This window comes from Fukomys damarensis, unplaced genomic scaffold (genome assembly GCF_012274545.1).
Source record: "Fukomys damarensis isolate Sample0158 unplaced genomic scaffold, DMR_v1.0_HiC HiC_scaffold_16, whole genome shotgun sequence".
NCBI lineage: Eukaryota > Metazoa > Chordata > Mammalia > Rodentia > Bathyergidae > Fukomys > Fukomys damarensis.
Window position 1 is genome coordinate 2,055,500 of NW_022900928.1, and position 19,469 is coordinate 2,074,968.

Consider the following 19,469-nt stretch of genomic DNA (forward strand, 5'->3'; position numbering starts at 1 on the left):
ACCTGAACCTTGGGATGAGACAGGAGCCACCTCTTCCGTATTTACTTCAGAAGCTGAAAGCTGTGCCCTGAAATTCCTGTGCTGATGCACTGGCCTCGGGTTTTAGGAATAGGAAGTATGGCAAAGGATATCACAAGGTTAGGTCCAAATCCAACAGGGCTGGTGGCTTTCTGAGAGAGGGAGAAAAGTCTTTCTTCAGGACCAGCCTGTGGAGAGGCAGATGGGCCGGGGGATGTGATGTCCTCCTCACAGGAGATCTGGCCAAGTGCTTTGAGGAGCCGGCCCTCCCCAGTGGAAGGGGCTGCTGGGGACCTGGCTGTCACAGAGGAATAAGTCCCTTCCAAGGAATTTGGTGTTGCAAGCCCATAACCCAACTGGATTGTGTTGACGCTCTATGCTTTTTGTGAGCTAAAGTTTTCTCTGAAACGGAACTTCCAAAGGAGGACAGAATCCCAACTAACTTGAGTAAGATGTGGCCTAGCTAGGAAAAGCACGCACTCCTTGCTTAAAATGAGCGTATCCTGGAACAGACAAAGCAACTCTGGATGGGAAACAGTTGTCACTGCTTTTAAAGGCACAATCTGTTTCCTGTATGCTTATACTGTTCTTCTAAAAGGAAAGGCTTAAAAAAAAAAGCTATTAAAATCCAGCCCTACTCCGGTGAAATTTTCTTGAGCTGTCTCACTAGTCCTTGTTCACTTCCTGAGAATGCCTCCCCCTTTGTTCCCTTGTGTGAATGCCTGCAGTTTAATTATATTTAATAACGGCCTGTTCAAAATTTATTGGTGAGTTACATAATTTTAAAATAGTTGCAAAGGTTATACAATATTTTGAACTCACCACAGTATTCTATTAAGGCATTTTCAATATTAGACCACTTCCTATTGACTAGATACCACCAGGCCATTCAGCTGTCCCTGAAAGCCAAAGACACAGGCCCGACCAACCTTGTGCAGTGGCCTGTGTGTGGCCACTGGAGTCTGTGCTTCAGCGTTCTGGAACACAGCGATCTCAGCTCCACACTCTACAGCAGGTATACACTGTGATCCTTAACAAGGGTGGAGGGGTTGGCTAGAACGAGGAAATGAGACCCTGTGTAGATTGGAAGAAGGGGTAACTGATGCTTAAAGAAGCGCACTTAGGAAAAAACAGGCCTTGCTAGTTTACAACCAAGTGCCTCTCTTCCAGGGTGTGCGCTGTACAGGTATCTTTGGCAGCAGCACAGGCAGTTGAAGCAAAGCAGACTGGTAGTGATGACGACAGAGGAGGCAGCTCTGCAGCTAACAGATCCTGAACCCTGCAACACGGAACCAACCACCCACAGAGAGGGGCGGCCTGTCCGTAGGCTGCCTGGATACCTTTCCATTCCCAAACCTAAGTGAGAGATTGCTTACAAACACAACGCCCACCGCCCACCCTCCTACTTCTCTGCTTGTCTACTGGGAAGCGCCGGGTTCTCTTTACAGTTCATGTTTCATCCCAGTTTCCACCCGCTCTCAAAGTGGCTTCGCATTTTACTGTCATCTTTATTTCTCTATCTGGATGTGCAACAACTTTAGAGCAGCTACTTATTTCTTGGTAGAAAGATTAGCATGCAGCACACAGACCATATTTCAGACCGGAACACAAAATGGTCAGCACCTCCTTGCCAGAGGTCAGTTTCGAGGAATACATTAAATCATTCCATTCTGCAGCTGTCTGTGAGTCGACACCTGACTATTCAACACCTCGGGCACAAAATCCAAGTTTCTAGTTCTACAAATCAGTATCTGACATTTGTAAGCCACCCCCATTGGCCAACTGCGCGCCCTGCAAACCCAAGCAGGCGCAGTCCCTGGGGTGTGGGGCTCCTGGCCCTGAGCAGGTCTCAGGTGGACACAGGCGCCCCTCCCCTTCCCACACATGAGCTTCACTTCCACAGAGCTTTCAAGTTAAGGTTAAGACTGATTGCGTTTTTAAATGGAGTAAGAAAGGTCCTGTAGGAAAACGTTTACTCTTCGAAAGGATGGGAATCTAGACTCCCAACCTGGCAGGAGTGGCAAACCCAGGGAGACTGCGCCCGGACTGAGGCAGTCTGAGCAGGGCTGCAGTGAAGAGGTGGCTGCCTGTGGGGCGAAGGGGGTGCGGGACCCTCTGTGCACAGGCAGGGGTCCCAGGGCCAAAGAGCAGATCCACCCCAGCCCACCCCACAAGAAAAGAGTGCAAACAAATCAATGTTTGGGTTTTTTTTTCTTTTTAAACAATGATCTCTGCTTGTCTACCATTGTGATTATAATTAAAAACCTAATTCCTCCTTAGCCACTGAAGTAACTCACAGGAAAGCATAATTAGCTTTGATAATTGTCTACTAATCAGGCCTGGCATCTTCAGAACAGCTAAGTGATTTTCCTTTTGCAGGATTACATGATAATTTTGCTCCCTGTATCAGAACATTTTAAAAGGTGTCCAGAACTACAAATCTTACCTCAGTGCTCTCCTGGTAACAAGACACTACTAAAAATGTTGAAAAACAAACTGATTTAGGTAGTACTCAATTAAAGGACCAGATCTGAGACTTTAAATCTGGACTCTCTGCTACAGAATGGCAGTCACTATTTCTAAGAAAGAAAAGTGCACAGCCACTGGGAAAGCAAAGGCCCCGCCTGGCCTCGGGGCAGCTAGTGCGGTGCCCCAACCCTACAGCGACTCCCTGGAGGCAGACAGTGCGACCTTCTCAGATACCTAGGAGCAGTGAGTTGGTCTGCACTCTGTGCTGTGCTGTGCACACACACTCAGCCAGAGGAGGAGATGAGAAGAGCTACTAAATGCACTTTTCCAGAGAGAACGCAGTGCATTATAGTGAGAGTCTGAGAATATAATGATAAAATCAAATAATTTATGTGGCTACTTGAAAAGGAATCTTTCAACCCTTAGAAGCATCGGCCCTTGTGACCTGTGTTCCATTGGATTTGTCTGACAACAAGAGGGGAAAGAATTCCGGGGCTCCATTGTCTCCACAGTGGGATCCAAGAAAACACTGGCAGGACTCATCAGAGAGGTTTATGAGCCTGCAATTCAAAGAGATTAAAAGGGAAATCTCGGGAGATTCTTTCACACTGAAGAATAACATTAAATAACTATTAGCAGCTCGGCTCAGTAAAGCTTACTAGAGCTCTCGCTGGGTCATTCACCACTTTCTAAAAGAGGAAAGGGTTTTTCAGCTCCATTTGGGAATCAATAAATATTTCTCACTTCTTACAAGACAATGGAATTCCAGTCTTTTTCAACTTCCTCCTAATGATAGTAAAATTTCTAAAACAACTCTTTGTTTAATGTCTAAATAATTACACCTCTAATCCCAGGAAACGTTTTCTAACTGTAGCTACAATTTTTTAAAAATTCAAACACAAAACAAGTAACAACAAAAAGCTTTAGGAGAAAGGAGTTTAACTTCACTCACTGAAAGTCTCGCACACTGGCCAAGCCCGTCTGCAGCTCTGTCCACATTACTCCTGGGGCACTGTCATAAGTGACCACCACTGTCCCCAAAGGCTCTCATTCAGCAACTCTCAAAGTGGCTTTGCATTTTACTTTTTCACTTGCATGCTGTTTCAAATGCCTCGTTTATCATTTAAAGACGTGTGTGGGTGGTGGGGTGTGTAAGTTAGAAGCAAACTGTGTTCTCCTTTAGTCTGGCGCAGTATCCTGTCACTTAAAGACCAAGTCATTTCATTCTGAAACACCCACCATGCTGCCCAAGCTTCTTGCCTACAGAGTGATGTGCAGCTAACCAATGTCCTTTCTTCGATTGCTGTGAGATAGGACGAGGCCACACACCATCTGGAAACTGTTAACTAAACCCGGAGCCTTGAAAGCTTCCCCATATTCTTGGTCTCTGCGAGCCTGCTGTCCACCACAGGAGGGCCACACGCTTGGGGTTGAGCTCAGAAGCCTACCTCAGGGGCTTCAGAGACGGATGCCCTGCTAGCGGAGGCCTCCTGTCTGGGCACAGCAGGGACAGGACACACACACACGGGTCTCCTCGGCCGACGTGCACCGCTGAACTCTGACCCGCAACTTTCACCCAGTGGTGCACTGGCCCTTCCCAGTGAGTAGGGACGGAACCACGGGCAGGGCCTCTCGTGCCCTCTGGGAAGCAGATGTCAGTGTCGCCCTCACAGGGACCTGGGACAGTGCTGACAGGACAGCACGCACTACAGCATGCTGGGCCAGCGTGCACCCCAAGACAGTAATCAAGCAGCAGCCCACTCTGTGAGGGGAGGCCTCAGTTCTGCAGGACAGGGCAGTGGCAGCTCACAACCCTGTCTGGATTTGCCACCAGGTTACCTACTCTTATCCAATTTACTGTCTAGGTAACTTTCCAGCCACCCTTAAGTATCCAACAGAACCAGAAGACAGGAATCAGAGACTTTGCAACTGTGATCCAGTGGAGCAGATCAGCAGGGCGCTGGACAGGAAGAGACCTGAACAGCCCAGAAGACACAGTGTCCAGGGCAGTGGGCCACGGGGGAGTGCTTAGGTCTGCAAAGGGGACAACATAAAAGCTGCTTTCCCTGGGGGAAAGTGGCAGGGAGGGCGCTCAGGAAGTTATGGAGATTCTTCAACAGGGCACCCTGGACATGGGCACTGCAGGCACTGGGCACTCAAGAGGCGGAGGTGAGCAGGGCGTGGACCGACTGCTGCCTCCAAGTGAAGGAGACGTGGCCGGGGTCCCGCAGGAAATCCAGGTTTCAAGGCTGGGGGAGAAAAGTGACCCAGTCTTGCTTCTAGACCCACTGGTTTCAAAAGGGTCAAGTAACTAGCAGACAATGGCAAAGAGGTCACAGTTGGAAAACTGATGTCCTGAGACCCAAAAGGCAGGCTCTCTTCCCTCGGGAGACCCTGAACTGTTCATGATAGAAGAATCACACTAGAATCCTGCCCACAAATCTGTCTACGGTGTTTGAAACCAGCCAAATTTTTATTCAAAATTTATGAAAATGATCTTAAAATACACTGTCATTACAAAAAGTTACTTGCATTTAATCAAAGTAAAATAATGTAAGCAGCGTCACCTTCTGACAGATGAGATGAGCGGGGAGTGCACAGAAAGTTTCTCTGTGTACTTTCTTCTCCCTCTCAAGACAACGCCAGTTATCCCAACTGTCGACACAAATTTTCTGCATCATTTCACATATCTACTTTTCCCAGAAACAGTCACCAATGAAGCAGACCCCCTGATGCTTATCTTCGAGTTTTTACCTGAAGCAAATTTTTACAGCCAATTTTGAAATTCCTAAAAATCAAATAGAAATACTAATAGGACCATATAAGGAAACCCTAAACTAACTAATTGAAGTGTTTTGTAAGGGTCAGCTTTAGGACATACTTTACACAGCTGTCACCTGGCCTAAAGTCACCTCTCTGTTACCCATATTATCTACATTTAAAAGTATGTTATCTCCCTTTCTTACAGTGTTAATCAGCCTTTCAGACTCTTTTCTGCGAAGTTCTAACTATAAGCTTAAGCAATGATATGCTGGTTTAATTATCTGACACATGAATGATGGGGGGATTTCAGATGCCTTCTTCCCTTGGCCTGAGATTGATTTCCTGGTCTTCTGTTATCAGATGCTTATTCAAGTATAGGGTAGGTGTGGTGGGTTCCACAACATGGCACAGCAATGGCCTACGTGGCAGCGAAGGCTACACCCTCCCAGGGGTCTGGCCAAGGCCCTGACCAGGCTGTGTGGGTGCGCACAGAAAGCTGGAGTTGGACGTCAGCAGGATGACACACACTGGCAAGGGTTTCAGGCTCAACCCATTCTTGCTCATGCACAACTGCATGAAGCTGTGCTCCTTTTCAGGTCACAGGCCACCGAGACTTCCAGAGATCCACGTGACCACACCTGACAACCATGGGTCCAACCCGTTACAGCCGCGGTACACTTGTGACATGCTCTGGAGCACACTGAGAGTATGGGAAGTCTCCTCCCTCCCAAGGCTTGTGAAGGTGCAGATGCCAGTGTGCTCTGAGTCCTGGCAGCTGCACAGTGCTCCTCTGGCCGAGGTGCAGCCGGGGCCCTGAGGAAGCACATGCTTTCTGGGATACTGGCAGCAGCCTCAGCAACAAGAAGGCAAATACACCAACTGAAACTAACTGGTTCAATTCACTGTTAGAGCTGCCCTAAAAAGCATGCTCACCGGGAACCAAATATGATGCTTCCTCCTCTTAGACCTCTTTTCTCTAGCACAGCCAACCTTGCCCAAGAGAGAGAAAAACACACGTATTTCACCTAAGGTTATCTGGCCCAGCCTATTACTTCATTTGTTAGAAATAACCCTTTGACTGTTTCTTTTTTGAAGCGAAGAAACAAAGATGTCAAGCGCTCCTTGTAACTCTTCCAGATATTTCTGTGGCTGTGGGCAACACTGTGGGGCTTTCCTCAGAACAGGGCACCAACGCAAGCTGGGAAATACGAGAAGGTTCCAGAACAGCCAGGGAAGTGCCACCTACCTCCTGCGCAGTATTGCAGGCCTCCGTTCATAAGGATGGAAAGTTTGCGGCAGGCAGGAAACAAAACCACTTCAAGTACACACCCTACGAAGTGTTTCACAGCGAGCCGGCACCTGGCGCACACAGGCTTCCCTGTGACAAAGCTGCACCTGTGTCCCCAGTGGTGACCAGAACAGAGTGCTCTCGCTTGGCTCTGACAGTTCTCTCTGTGGGTTCTCTGGTAACCCACCCTGGTCCTCACCAGTCACCCCTCCCAGAGCCCTTCCTTCTTCTCTCAAATCCTCACTACTACAAGTTCAAGTTCACTTCCTTTTTGTGCGGGCGAGTCAAGGAAAGAAATCAATACTCAAAGGGACAATACGAAAGAAGGTTCACTGTGAGCTCTGTGAAAGCAGCTCGGGTGTGAAAGGCTTCAGACCAGCATGTGCTGTTTCACTGAGGTCCATCTCATCTCTACTTAGAGCCCAGACACCACACTCAGCACTGTGGGCCCCGGAGGAGCAGGGTGGAGGGCACACGCTCCAAACTCAGATGGAGGATACTGAACGCCATGGGAGCTCTGTTTCTACTGCCCTTCATTCTAGAATGACTTGGCTCAGTAACAACCCACTGAAAACAACATGCAAAGCGATCTGACCTGCAGTTATGGGAATCCGGGCTGTTTACCCACATTATGCAGCAGCTCTCACTGCCTGGGGCTCAGCCAGACTTCACTGAACTCATCAACAGCCTGTGATGCCCGCCTGCAGTCCCAGCTACTACTTGGGAGGCTGAGGCAGGAGGGTCCCGAGTTCCAGGCCAGACAACATAGTGAAACCCTGTCTCAAAATAAAACCTAAAATATATTGAGGATACACATCAGGTCTGGATCCAATCCACTGTAGGATGGGAGAAAAAAGCTTAAAGCTGAGTACTCAAAGCTCAAAGGAAATCCATAGCCATAAGCCCTTTTCTGCATGTTAACTACAGTATTTGGACTTGCAATATCTCCCAACCCTTCCCTCCTGGATTCTATGCTTGTTTGAAGGCTAGTTTCTTGAGTCTTTCCATTACCGGTCCGCCCTACTTGCCACTTCAGGAAGAAAGGACATTTGGTTATCTGTCATCGCTCCCTACCTCTCTTTCTGGACAGCAAACTCCCACGTAGAGTGGGATTCACTGACACTGTCTTCATGCACCCAGGCTGTGGAGTGGCAGAGTGCAGCGAGGCTGTGGGAACACACACCTTCCTCTTGGTACGAACAGCATGCTAGAGATGACCTGGCGCAAACTCATGACTGGTGATGTGTAAACGCCACGAGAGAGCCATTGCCTCTGAACATGGACACACACAACAGGTGTGAGAACGTTCCTGTCCGTATTTCTAGAGAAACTATTAATCAACCTGGGAACCCAGCTTACACTTATTTTTAGTGAACCCTCTTTAAAAGGGTGTATCTATAACAGAGTATTCACGAATGAAACCATCTCTACATTTTCTCCCAGAGGAACAAACACCAAGCAGAAGGCCCTATTCAAGCTGTACTCGAACATCAATGTGAACACCATAAAAGGTACACTCAACAGGTTCTTCAAATTTGTTTAAAAAGCTCAACAGCCTTTCTGCAAGTAAAAGACCCTTAAGCTCACTAGCAGTATGAATTAATCACTATTAACATCAATATGCTCCGGTACATATAAGAAGCTCTCTAAGTCTTTTCATACAAAGATATTACAACTAAAAGAAACAATGTATCGGCACAACGGCCAGTGAAAGTACCTTGGATGTTCTCCCAACAGGGTTAGCACTGCCCCACAATGCTTTGTGGTGCAGACCAAAGGTGCCTCACTTTGCATCAGGGGCCTTCCACTCAGTTCCTGGAGCTGGAGGCAGGTTGGACTGTGCACCAGCCTGTGCAGGGGATGGGAAGGGTTGCATCGTCAGGGACAAGGACAGCACTTTCGCCACACCTCCCCTCGATGCAGGGAGGATGGATGGGCACAGGAGTCCCTGGTGGCTTACTGCCTATTAGCATGCAGGTGCACAGCAAAGGTCCTGATAGAAGAAAGGCTGGGACTCCTGTCTCAAGGAGACGCCAATCACTTGGTGTAGCTGTGTCCATGCGTGACAAACCTGACCTACATTCCTCCCCCCACTTCCTCACAGCAGCTTTTCACTGGGGTACAAGCTCGCGCAAACTGCTCAGGAAGCATGTAACCTTAGCAGGGGCAGCACATTGAGCACTGTGCCACTGGTGCCTGCCTAGGCCAACACTGCCCTTTCTATAGGAGGCGGTCTCAGAAGGACGACAGTTACCATTTGTTTGTACAGAATTATATGCAGTGGAAAGTTGGAAACACAGCATGCATATTAATTCAGAATGCATAAACATTTTTAGCAGCTATTAAAAGAAGTTCACTTAGCTTCACTCCAGCGGTTCTGTTAGCTTCCCAATGGCAGCTGCTACCTAATGCCTAATATTTAAAAAACAAAACATCACGCTGGCCACAGTAAGCCTGGGTGAAGGCTGGCTAGCACCCCGTAGTGGCTGGGCCACGAGGACCTACCATGCCGCTGCAGGTCATATTCTTTCCTTGTAGCTTCATTCCCCAGAACTTTCCATGCCTGATCCACCTCAATGAACTTCTGCAGACGCTCCTCCAGTGTCCCTGCTGGTGTGGTGGTGCTCTGCTTGTCTGGGTGATACTGCCAATCAAAACCAGAGGGGCCAGTGAGAGACGGGACTCAGCAACTGGAAGCCAAGTGCTGCCTAAGAAAGATGCTGACAGAGAGGAAGCCATGCTGCCAAAGCCAGGAGACGGTGCTAGGCACCGGAGATGGCCACCAGGTTAATACAACCACTGGAGGAGTCACCAGCAAAGCCCAGGTGACACAGTCTGTCACAGAGGGCCTAGATGGCTCACGGACTCAATCATTGGTCTCCTGGCCAGTTTACCTTCAGAGAACAAAACTATCCTACCGTAACAATAAAGCACACTTCACATTCTTGCTCAGCCCCAAAGACTTTAAAGTTACAAATCCTTAAACATACTTTTATTGCAAACTGGTTGTTCTAGGCCAGATTTAACAGCTTGCCAAAACACCATAAAATGTGTACATAAATTAATCCATTAAAGAATTTTTATGTGATTTCTAACTCTAAGAATTTTTTCAGTAATTTCTGTATGCTATTCGGTGAGAACCAGAACACTTTGCATCAACTCACGAAATCTCAACTGCTGATGTAAATGCAGTTTGCTAGACACTGCCCTTCCATGACTCCTTCTTCCTGTCCTTTTCCCCAAAGTTCCCCCTCTGTCTGACCCACTGAGTATGTCACTGGGTCCAGCACACTCATCCTTTATTTTCCACTGTAAATTTACACTTTCACATAATAGTGTCCGGCTATGTGTCTCAGTACTTTTCCCCAAGAAATACAGGAAGCAATCTATGTATTAACTACTTGGTATGAGGAACAGCAAGGTGTGTACCCCTGTGCAAAAGTGGCAAAATGGGATTTTTATACAAGTTATGCGCCATCTAACTGGTTTTGCATATGTTTACCCAAGCATCAGAGGGTCCAACAGACCCATACTACTCCAGGATTTCTTTAAAAAAAAAAAAACAGTCATCTTTCGGTTTTTCTGGTAGAAGTAGCCCAATTCATTACAATGGCACATTAAAAGCCAGATTTGCATAAGCAAATCATCAGATTACTCATGCATGGATGATGAAGATGATCCATTATGGTACAATACATGTTTTCATAACAGAAGAGAAGTGTGGGTGGATGATGATGATGACGACGACAATGATGACTTTGACACTAGCCATGTGAGCCAAAGTTCCTGTGACAAGGAAATGGAGCAAGAATCAAGTGATACAGACATGGAATGAGGACCTCCCTGATTCAGATGACAAAGACAACAGCAATGTGAGTACATAGATGACTAGTCAAAATGTTGCAAAATGGCCACGCAACCAAATAGAATGATCCAATGTTAGAATTAGGTCTGAAAATATAGTGAGGATCTTGGCAGAGGTGAAATGTATTCAAGAGAATGCCAGCACTGCTATTCAGTGTTGAAAACTATAACAGATGAAATGCAACAAGATGCTGTGAAATACACAAAGGCTGAAATACAATAAAATGTTCTGTACGTACCAACAGCCATATTAAAAATGTATTCATTACGACACCTCACTAGCTGAACTGAAAGCATTCATAGGTCTGTTTTACTTAGGGATTTCTCATGGTAATAGCAGGAATGTAAAAGACTTATAGAAAAGCAATGATCAAAATTCAGCATAAAAATTTATGAACTTGTAGATGGGAAGACACTGTACTTTCAATTTAGACATTTATCCTGGAACTCTGCCATCAGGTTGTTATTCCCATAATAATAAACTGAATGATGTTGTGAACAGACTTGGTGCTCCTCTCTACCAAACTAATCAGAATGTGACATTCAAAAATCAGTTTACCAGTTTCTAATTGATGTTACATTTGCTAACAGAGCACAGGTTGACCAAAGCAGGAACTGTATGCAGCAACAAAGCAGAAATTCCAAATGAAATGTTGCAATTTCAAAACAGAATTGTACAGTACAATCTTTGGATTTCAGAAAGATTTACATTGGCCACATATATTGCAAAGAAAAGCAAACTGGCACTGCTAATGTCAACATTATACCATGATGGAAATATTGATAGGGAAAAAACCTTGACAAAACAGAAGGCTGAAATGGAAACTTTCTACAAGAAAACCAAAGGTAGAGTACATGTTGTTGATGGGAGTTATATGGCAACTATGATGTCACTAGAAACACAAAGCAGTGGCCAGTGGCTGTATTTTACTCAATCCTAAACATGTATGGCATAGTTTGATAGTTTACAAAGAAAATGACGAGTGCAAAATATGGAGAAATTTTCTTAAAGAGGACTGGAACTAGAACTCATAAAAGATCACTAAAAGTAAAGGAATATTTCTGCCCACAGAACTACACAAAAAATCGTGGAGTACACTGGTGAGCAACAGGTGAACAGGGCAGAGCATGACAAAGACCTACTACAATAACAGGAAAACCAAAAAGATGTCAACTGTGCCTTACAAGAAAGCACAGGAAAACAAAACATATGCACTATCTATCAGTTTAAGTGATACCTGTGTATGCAACATGCAGTTGTCATGTGTGAAGACTGCCTTGAGTGTGACTGCTGAAGCAAAGATTATTTCAGTGGTAAACTTTTGTGTTTACATTGTAGTTCACATAGGTTTGTATTTCTGATGACATCTTTTAGGTTTTGTAAGCAAGTATATAGCTGACGTTGAAAATGGTGATGTCTATTCTAAATATACAATACATACTAAGAATTTAATACTTTATTGATAAGTTTACGTTTCTGATAACTACACATTGTACAATATAATAAGAAACTCCTCACAAAACAGCCAGACCAGTGGGATGTCAAGTATGTCCTACAAAAAAGGCCAGGACGCAAAGCACATGTACTGTCAGTGTAAGCAATATATGTATATGGAACATGCTGTTGCCATGTGTGCAGATTGCCTTAGGGGTGATAACTGAAATGAATTTAATTTTTTTTTTTTTGGTAAAGTGCTATTGTTATTTTCATTGCAATTTATATAAGAATTTATTTGTGCTGTTTAGACTTTGTATGCCAAAAAAAGTTGATGTTGAAAATTTGGATGCTTTATAAACACTAAATATTAAAAATTCGATAATTTTTGTGGTTTTTTTCTGTTAAGTACTCATTTAAGATAATACAACTCAAAAATTAAAATTAATTTACCAATAGAAATATTATGAATAAATATGGGTCTAATAAAGACCCACTTTTATGCACCAAAATTAGTGTTATAGTCTGTGGGCTAACAGTTCTTTTGAAACAATCAGTAAGTCTCAATAGTTAACAAATGAGGAAAGGTTAAACATTCCATTTAAAACAATCCAAGCAATAGCCAAAGATAATTTTTTCACTCTAAAGCAAAGAGAAACTTGTTTATCCAGAAATTTCACTTAGAGATTACTCTGAAAGTTTTATCAAATATTTTACAAAATATTTAATGTAAAAAGTAAATAGGAAGCCAGGCGTGGTGGCACACACCTGTAATCCCAGCACTCGGGAGGCTGAGGCAGAAGGATCGCTGTGAGTTCGACACCAGCCTGGGCTACATAGTGAGTTCCAGATCAAACTCAACTACATAGTGAGACCCTGTCTCAAAAAAAAAAAGGAAACAGGAATTCCTTTTGAATGTGTTATAGTTTTTCTTTCTTGCTATTTTTTTTTCAAGTTTTTACAATGATTTTGCATTTTACAAATGCAAGTAGCCATATTCACATTACATTGATACATCGATATGGCTAGTTCACATACTCAGTAATTAATTGTACAATTTTATAAATTCTTTGACTGCTTCACATAAATCAGAAGGGCACGAACCTTTAGGAGTGCAACCCATCCCATTTTTTATTCCAGTTCTGAGGCTGAAGTCAGTAAGCTGTGGCAAGTACCATGAGGCTAAACAACATGAGTTCAGGAATCCACATCTTAGTGCACACTGGGCCACTGCTCTGGATGATGCTTTGCCTTCCAGGAGGACCTCTACCCTGCTGGTCCTGGGCCAGGCAGAAGAACCAGTCAACACTCGCTCTCTATGGCAAAGAACTCCGCCTCCACTTTCCTTCTGACAAACTTCCTTTCTCCAAACCCTAAATCCATCTGTTGTCAACACTGAGATACTTAACCCAACTAAATCAATAAGGGAAGCACAGGAAAGCAAACTGAGGCTTCACTTTTTTACCTTCTTTAGCCTGGGCTTTTCAAGCAGTTCTCAGAGAAGTTACTCTCAGCTTGACATATGCGATCCCAAAAGCAAGGACAGGCAGACAATGTTCCAGAGCCACACAGAGCTCCCTCACTCCCCCGTTCTCCAAACAGAGCTGACTGTTAAGTTGCTATGACTGCATGTTCTCACATAGAGTAAATGCAAACAGCCATCAGCCTCCATTTAAACACACAGTGATGAGTGGAGACTCTTCATCTCAGTGTGTCCTAAGCACTAAGTCAGACTCCTAATTACAGAGTAGGACTTTGGACTTAAAACTGGGAGGTGCTGCAGAAAGGCGAATTTTAAACTACAGACATTCTCCTTGGGAGGCCTGATCATACACCACCCTTACCAAGAATGCCCTGCAAAGTTTCAAACTAGTTCACACCAAAAGCTGTCCCTACACTTTATCATGAGTCACATTTTCAGTTCTATGAGGTCAAAATACAATTCCATCTCTTTCTCTCATTTGGTATTTTCCTGATTACTATGGAAAATAAGCAGCTTGCTATCTGAGGCTTTTAAGTCTATTGTACTTCACCACCAGAATTTAATGCCATTCCATGACACCCACTGATTAGATGCCATCCATTAAAGATGTCAGCTACAGGGGCTGGGATTTAGCTCAGTGGTGCTGCCACCTGCCTCGCAAGAAAAAGGTCTTGAGTTTGATTCTCAGTACCAAAAAAAAAAAGGTCAACTACAGGAGGAAAGTAGGTGTGTCATTTGGGGTACTAAAAGCCTCAGTACAATATATCCAGGCAGGAAGTTGCACAATAAAAGGTCTGGAAAAAATACTACAGTCTACTGTAGGCTGATACCAGGCCCCAAGATCCTAAGTCCCAATTCCTAGCTCCTTTAAAAATTCTTGTTACTTGATTTGAAAACCAAGACTGTAGATGTAGGTAAAGGATGTGAAGTGGGAAGTGTGTCCTCGATTATCCAGGATGGCTGCAGACACAAAGTGTCCTACAGGAAAGACAGGAGCGGTGATGGACAAGGGGAACGGCTGCCTGGGACATGGCATAGCCGGAAGCCAGAGAAGCCAATTCTCCTTCCTTCTCCTCCCTCGCTCCCCACAGATGTCCTGATCTCAGGGCAGTTGTTTGGACTTGGGGGTTCTGGGATACACAGCTGACATGAGCATTTTAAGTTTTAATTACAAAGTCTATTTGTAAAATGGAGCCAATATTCTGCATATTCTTTATAATCTGAAATGGATTTTAAATGGGAAAATAAGCCCCTAATCTTATGCTGCAAGACTTTCCAATCCCAGAGTGTGTTTATTTCTCCCTAATATTGCTCAATCAGAAGAGTCGGGGGAGGAAGGCTCACTTACTCCTATCGCCACAGCAATGCCACTTTCCTGCAGCTGTGGCGTTCATCTCATTCCTGTCCCTTTCTTCCCTGTAACTCCCCACTAGCCAGACCTTTTCACTCTTGAGAATCAAAGCTACCCAACTCCCTTCCTTCCTTCCTTCACCAAATGAAAGACACCATCTAATGACTCAGGTATTCTGAGGACTGCTACCTGAGGAGCCAGAGGCCACATGAAAAAGTTGGGCTTCCTCACACCATCAGGAAAACTCCAGCCAAAGCTCAGAACAATGAAGAATTCCAAGGACAGTATTTGCCAAGTAAGCAGAGAAAATACTGCTCCTCCTTAATTAACAGAACAGTACTATATATTCTAGCCAGGTATGGTGGCCTCTAGTCCTAGTACTCAGGAAGTTGAGGCAGGAGGATCGAGGGGAATTCAGGTCCCGCCTGGGCTACACAGTGAGCTCAAGGCCTGTCTGAACTACATAAAGATCCTGCCAAAAACAAACAAACAAAAAAGCAGTTATATTCTACAGTTCATACTGCAAAGTTCACTTATTTTAACTGATTTCCATTGTCTTCCAGTATGAATGCATTTTTCTAAAAATAGAAAAACTTAGGTCTACTGAATCACGAACTCAAATAAAAAAAAAAATCAAGTCTTCCCACAAAGAGAAAAAAATTTTCAAGAAATTACCATCAACAATAGCATAAATATCAGCAACTTTAAAAACCACTCACTTCATAATAAACCCAACAGAGGATGCATAGGACTTTTACACTGTGGCTAGAGATGTAGCTCAGACTCAGGGGTGGGCGGCACTTGCCGAGCATGTGAGGCTCTGAGTTCAATTCCTCATATTGCAAAAAGGAAAAATAAAAAAAAAAAAAAGGAAAGAGACACCCACACTGAAAACTACAAGAGTAATCAAAGATGACATCTGACCTTGGGAAAGGAATGGGAAGATTTGTGTCTACTTTCCTTAAACTAACTACACTGACACAATCCCACCAAAGTTCCAGCAGGTTTCTTTAAAACAGTATGCTAGCTGGTTATATTATTTATTTTTTAAGACTTCCTATAAAGCTGCAATCATCAAGACGGTAGTGCTGGCATAAAGATACCAAAGGCATGAACAGAACCAAATGAAGAGTCTAGAAAGAGACAGTGCATACCAGGCCAACCACCTTTTCACAAAGGTGCCACCGGAGCCAAGCAGGGAGGTCCAGGCCAGCTTTCTGCTGCTGTTGTGGGTACTGAGCTAAATCAGCCTCAGAAGGTCCTAGAAGGACACAAGAGCATCTGTGCTCTTCACAGCAGGCACAGACAGCTTTGACAAAAACCAGGAAGTGAAAACTGTGAGACAAAACTGATAAACTGAACTTCAAACCTTTACACTCATCAAAGACACTGCTAAAAAACAGACAAGTAGGCAGGAGATTTAGCTCAGTGGTTCCGCTGCCTAGCTTGCAAGCACAGAGACCCGAGTTCAATCTCCAGTACCAAAAAACAAAAACAAGTGATAGACTGGGAAAAAAATACTGGCTGCATATGTATCAGAACTTGTATCAATATTCAGAAAAAATATCTTTAACAGATACTTTTTAAAAACAAAATGGAATATAAAATATATACATAAACTTGCACTCCTACTTTTTCATCAGTTATCAAAATACGGACACACCTAATAGGGTGGTCAAAATAAAAAAGACCAATAACATTAGATAAGTTCTTATGTACTGCCGGAAACTTTTACTGATCAGTTTCCAATAAAGTGACACATGTGTCTACTCCACAATCAAGAAAGCCCAAGCTCAGATATTGAGTGAAGAGAAGTGCAATGTAAAAGCACACATCCACAAAGGGCGGGAAGGTCCTGAACGGTCATATTCCTGACAGCCAGCAGTGCCGATCAAAAGGGGTGTGGGTTAACACATTTTATTAAATTGATAAAAAGGAATACTAGTCAATAATAAGAAAAGTGTGACATAATGATATAAAATGAATGCCTAAAACATTCTGTCAAGCACAAGTACACAATGTAGAGTCATGTTCTGGCACATCCACTCTAGGGTGACAGAAATCAACACCGGTGTCCAGGCAGGGACAGGCAGTCGGAATTAAGGAGAGGGTAGCCAAGAAGTCTGTGAAGAAACTGAAATGTTCCATAACTTGTCTGGGGTGGTGCTTACCTGGTAAACTCACCAAACCAAACACTTGAGATCAGTGAACTTTTTCAGTGTATGTTAATAAATAATAAAATTTTATTATAATAAAATAAAAATTTTTCAGAAATATCTAATTAAAAAAAAAATTTAACAAGACACACATTCCCCCCTCCCTTTTGATACTGGAGATTGGACCCAGGGAGTGCTGAGCTATATTCCCAGCCCCTTCAGGATTCTGAGACAGGGTCTTGCTAGGTTGCCCAGGCTGGCCTTCAACTTGTGAGCCTCCTGCCTCAGCCTCCTAAGGAGCCGGGAGGCACAGACATATGCTACCATGTCCAGGAATTTAGCAAATCTTTCTAAACCACAAGGGAAAAATGAGGAAATTTCTTCCAATCTTAATGAGAAGTATAATCAAAAACAGAGAAAGTGAATTAGTGAAATCTGAATTATAGAGTAATTTATGCAAAGTTTTAATACTTTTGAGCACACTTGCCAGTTCCAACAACTTAAAAACATTTTAAAAGTGTTGCTTAGTAGGAAGCCAAAATATATCCAAAATTAAAATAACACCATACTAAAAATACTGATATTATCTACATAATTCTTTATTATAACAGTACAAAAGAGCGAATTCCCAAACTTTCAACAAATTCCTTTTAATATTCTCAAATGACTTGATACAACTTTTATGACCTAACCAATTTCCGCACAATTTAGAGGAAGCTTTCCAATTTTATAAACTCCTCCACTTCTTCTAGTCTCCCAGAACACACTCGCATCTCCCACAGCAGTTGCACACCACTACCCATGGGAGTACGCATCCTAACACCAGCAGGCCTCCCCGTGTCTCAGCAGAGAGCAGGGCAGTGCACCGAGTCCTGCAACAGAAGGCCCAGCATGATTGCCACCGGCTGGCCACAGCACCACAGCGCACTCACATGCCACAGCTACACCACAGAGCAGCGCGAGCCCTGCCAAGTGCCCGGCAAAAGCTCACCATGGGTTATTTTTATTCGGCTTCTTGTGGGAGCTTAGTCGAAGGTGAAGAGGAGAGAAAGACATGGATAATGAGGCACCAATAAATCTGACCACAGCATCCCCCAATGTCCCCCAGGAAGACCTGTTTTTAATTTGCCAAAGTATTAAATTTAGGCTTCACTGCAGTATTTCAAGAAAATCAGGAGATTTTTTTTTTTTGTACCAGTGATCGAACTCAGGACCTTGTGCTTGTCAGGCAGGCAGCGGAACCTCTGAGCTAAATCTCCAGCCCAGGAGATTCTTAATCTTTGATAATTTTAAAAAAACCAAGAACCTCCTTCCCACAAAAGCTCATACAACCCTACTTTCTGTCTTCCCAAAACAGGGTGAAAAAAAAAAAGCTAGACCAAGTTAATTGCAAACAAGTCCACCTTTGCTGCACCCTTCCCACACACAATCACCACTCCCAGCCCATGAGCAGGAGAAAGTCCCAGGACACACGCTCGGTCTCTGGTGTCCCCAAGTGAGAATGTGAGGCCAGGGGGACTGTGACTGAGGACCTATCACTGTTAACGAGTGGAGACGCACAGAGAGCGACCTACGCACGTTCCCCATGGCATCTCGGGTTATGCTCTGTGGCCGCCAAGGCCGGTGGTACTAATTAGGCAGCGCGTTCTGCCGACGCCTTCATGCTCTTCTCTCTCGTTAAGTGATCGTTCTGCCATGCTAATGACACTGCTGCACTGGCCATGAATCCCCCAAGTACCACACCGCTGGGACAGAAGACAGAGTAAGAGAGACAGGAGAAAGAAAATGTGCCAGATTAATTTCCTTCACCTGCTCACATTTGAAGCGGCTCTGTTTCCCGTTTAAAAAAAAAAAAAAAAATTTTTTTATTGATTAGAATGTATACCCCAATGCTAATGAGCAGTATACTACAGGCAATGACATTTTTTTAACACATAAGCGCTTGTGCTTAATGGGATTACTGTACACGCCTAAGGTTGGAGAGATGACGGCAACAGTCCTTGATTCTTACTAACTCACTGCAGAGGGAACTCAAGAAGACAGGCAACCTCACACTGACAGACTGATGTGTAGAAAGGGAGGAAAGCACTGATACCTTGGCTACATTCAATGAATATTCCATGTTTGAGGTAAGGGACCACATAAGCATCTTAGGGTATCAAGCAGAAGTAGATCCTGAGCTTTTCTGTTTTCAGGGTTACAAATCCCCGATTATGAAGCAGCCACTACCCAGTTGGTACAGCAGTGTGGTGAGGCCGTGCACAGGTAACTCTAACGAATCCAAATGCAGTATAGACAGCAGGAGAGGGAGAAACACTGATGCTGTGGCTGTGGTGTTCTTTCTGCGGATGCCCACCTGCCTAAAGAACAGCCACCTTATGAAACATGAGGTAAAGGGGCTCTACAGAGCGTGTCCCTTACACTCTGACACCACATCAAGATTATGAAATTGAGAGAAACAATTCTAAACATACAGACAAGTACGACACACTACTGCCACCTAATGCTGAGGAAAATACTGCCTAAAGGGGTAGACAACAACTCATCTGTTACAAAACAGTTAACAAAACATGCTATCTTCACTATGTTTTAACTTTTTAAGGTCTGTGATTATGAGAAAATATAATCCATGTTAAGACTGG

The 19,469-nt window shown here is 44.1% G+C and overlaps 1 protein-coding gene across 2 annotated transcripts in view; it reads right to left on the reverse strand.

The window, feature by feature from the left end:
• The window catches only part of Dnajc24 (DnaJ heat shock protein family (Hsp40) member C24), a 42,614-nt gene that overhangs the window by 4,812 nt on the left and 18,333 nt on the right, over window positions 1-19,469 (reverse strand). For both annotated transcript variants that reach the window (XM_010640410.3, XM_010640411.2), the window contains exon 3: window positions 9,044-9,182. In XM_010640410.3, the coding sequence (XP_010638712.1) occupies window positions 9,044-9,182 (139 nt within the window). The remainder of the gene's footprint in view (window positions 1-9,043; window positions 9,183-19,469) is intronic.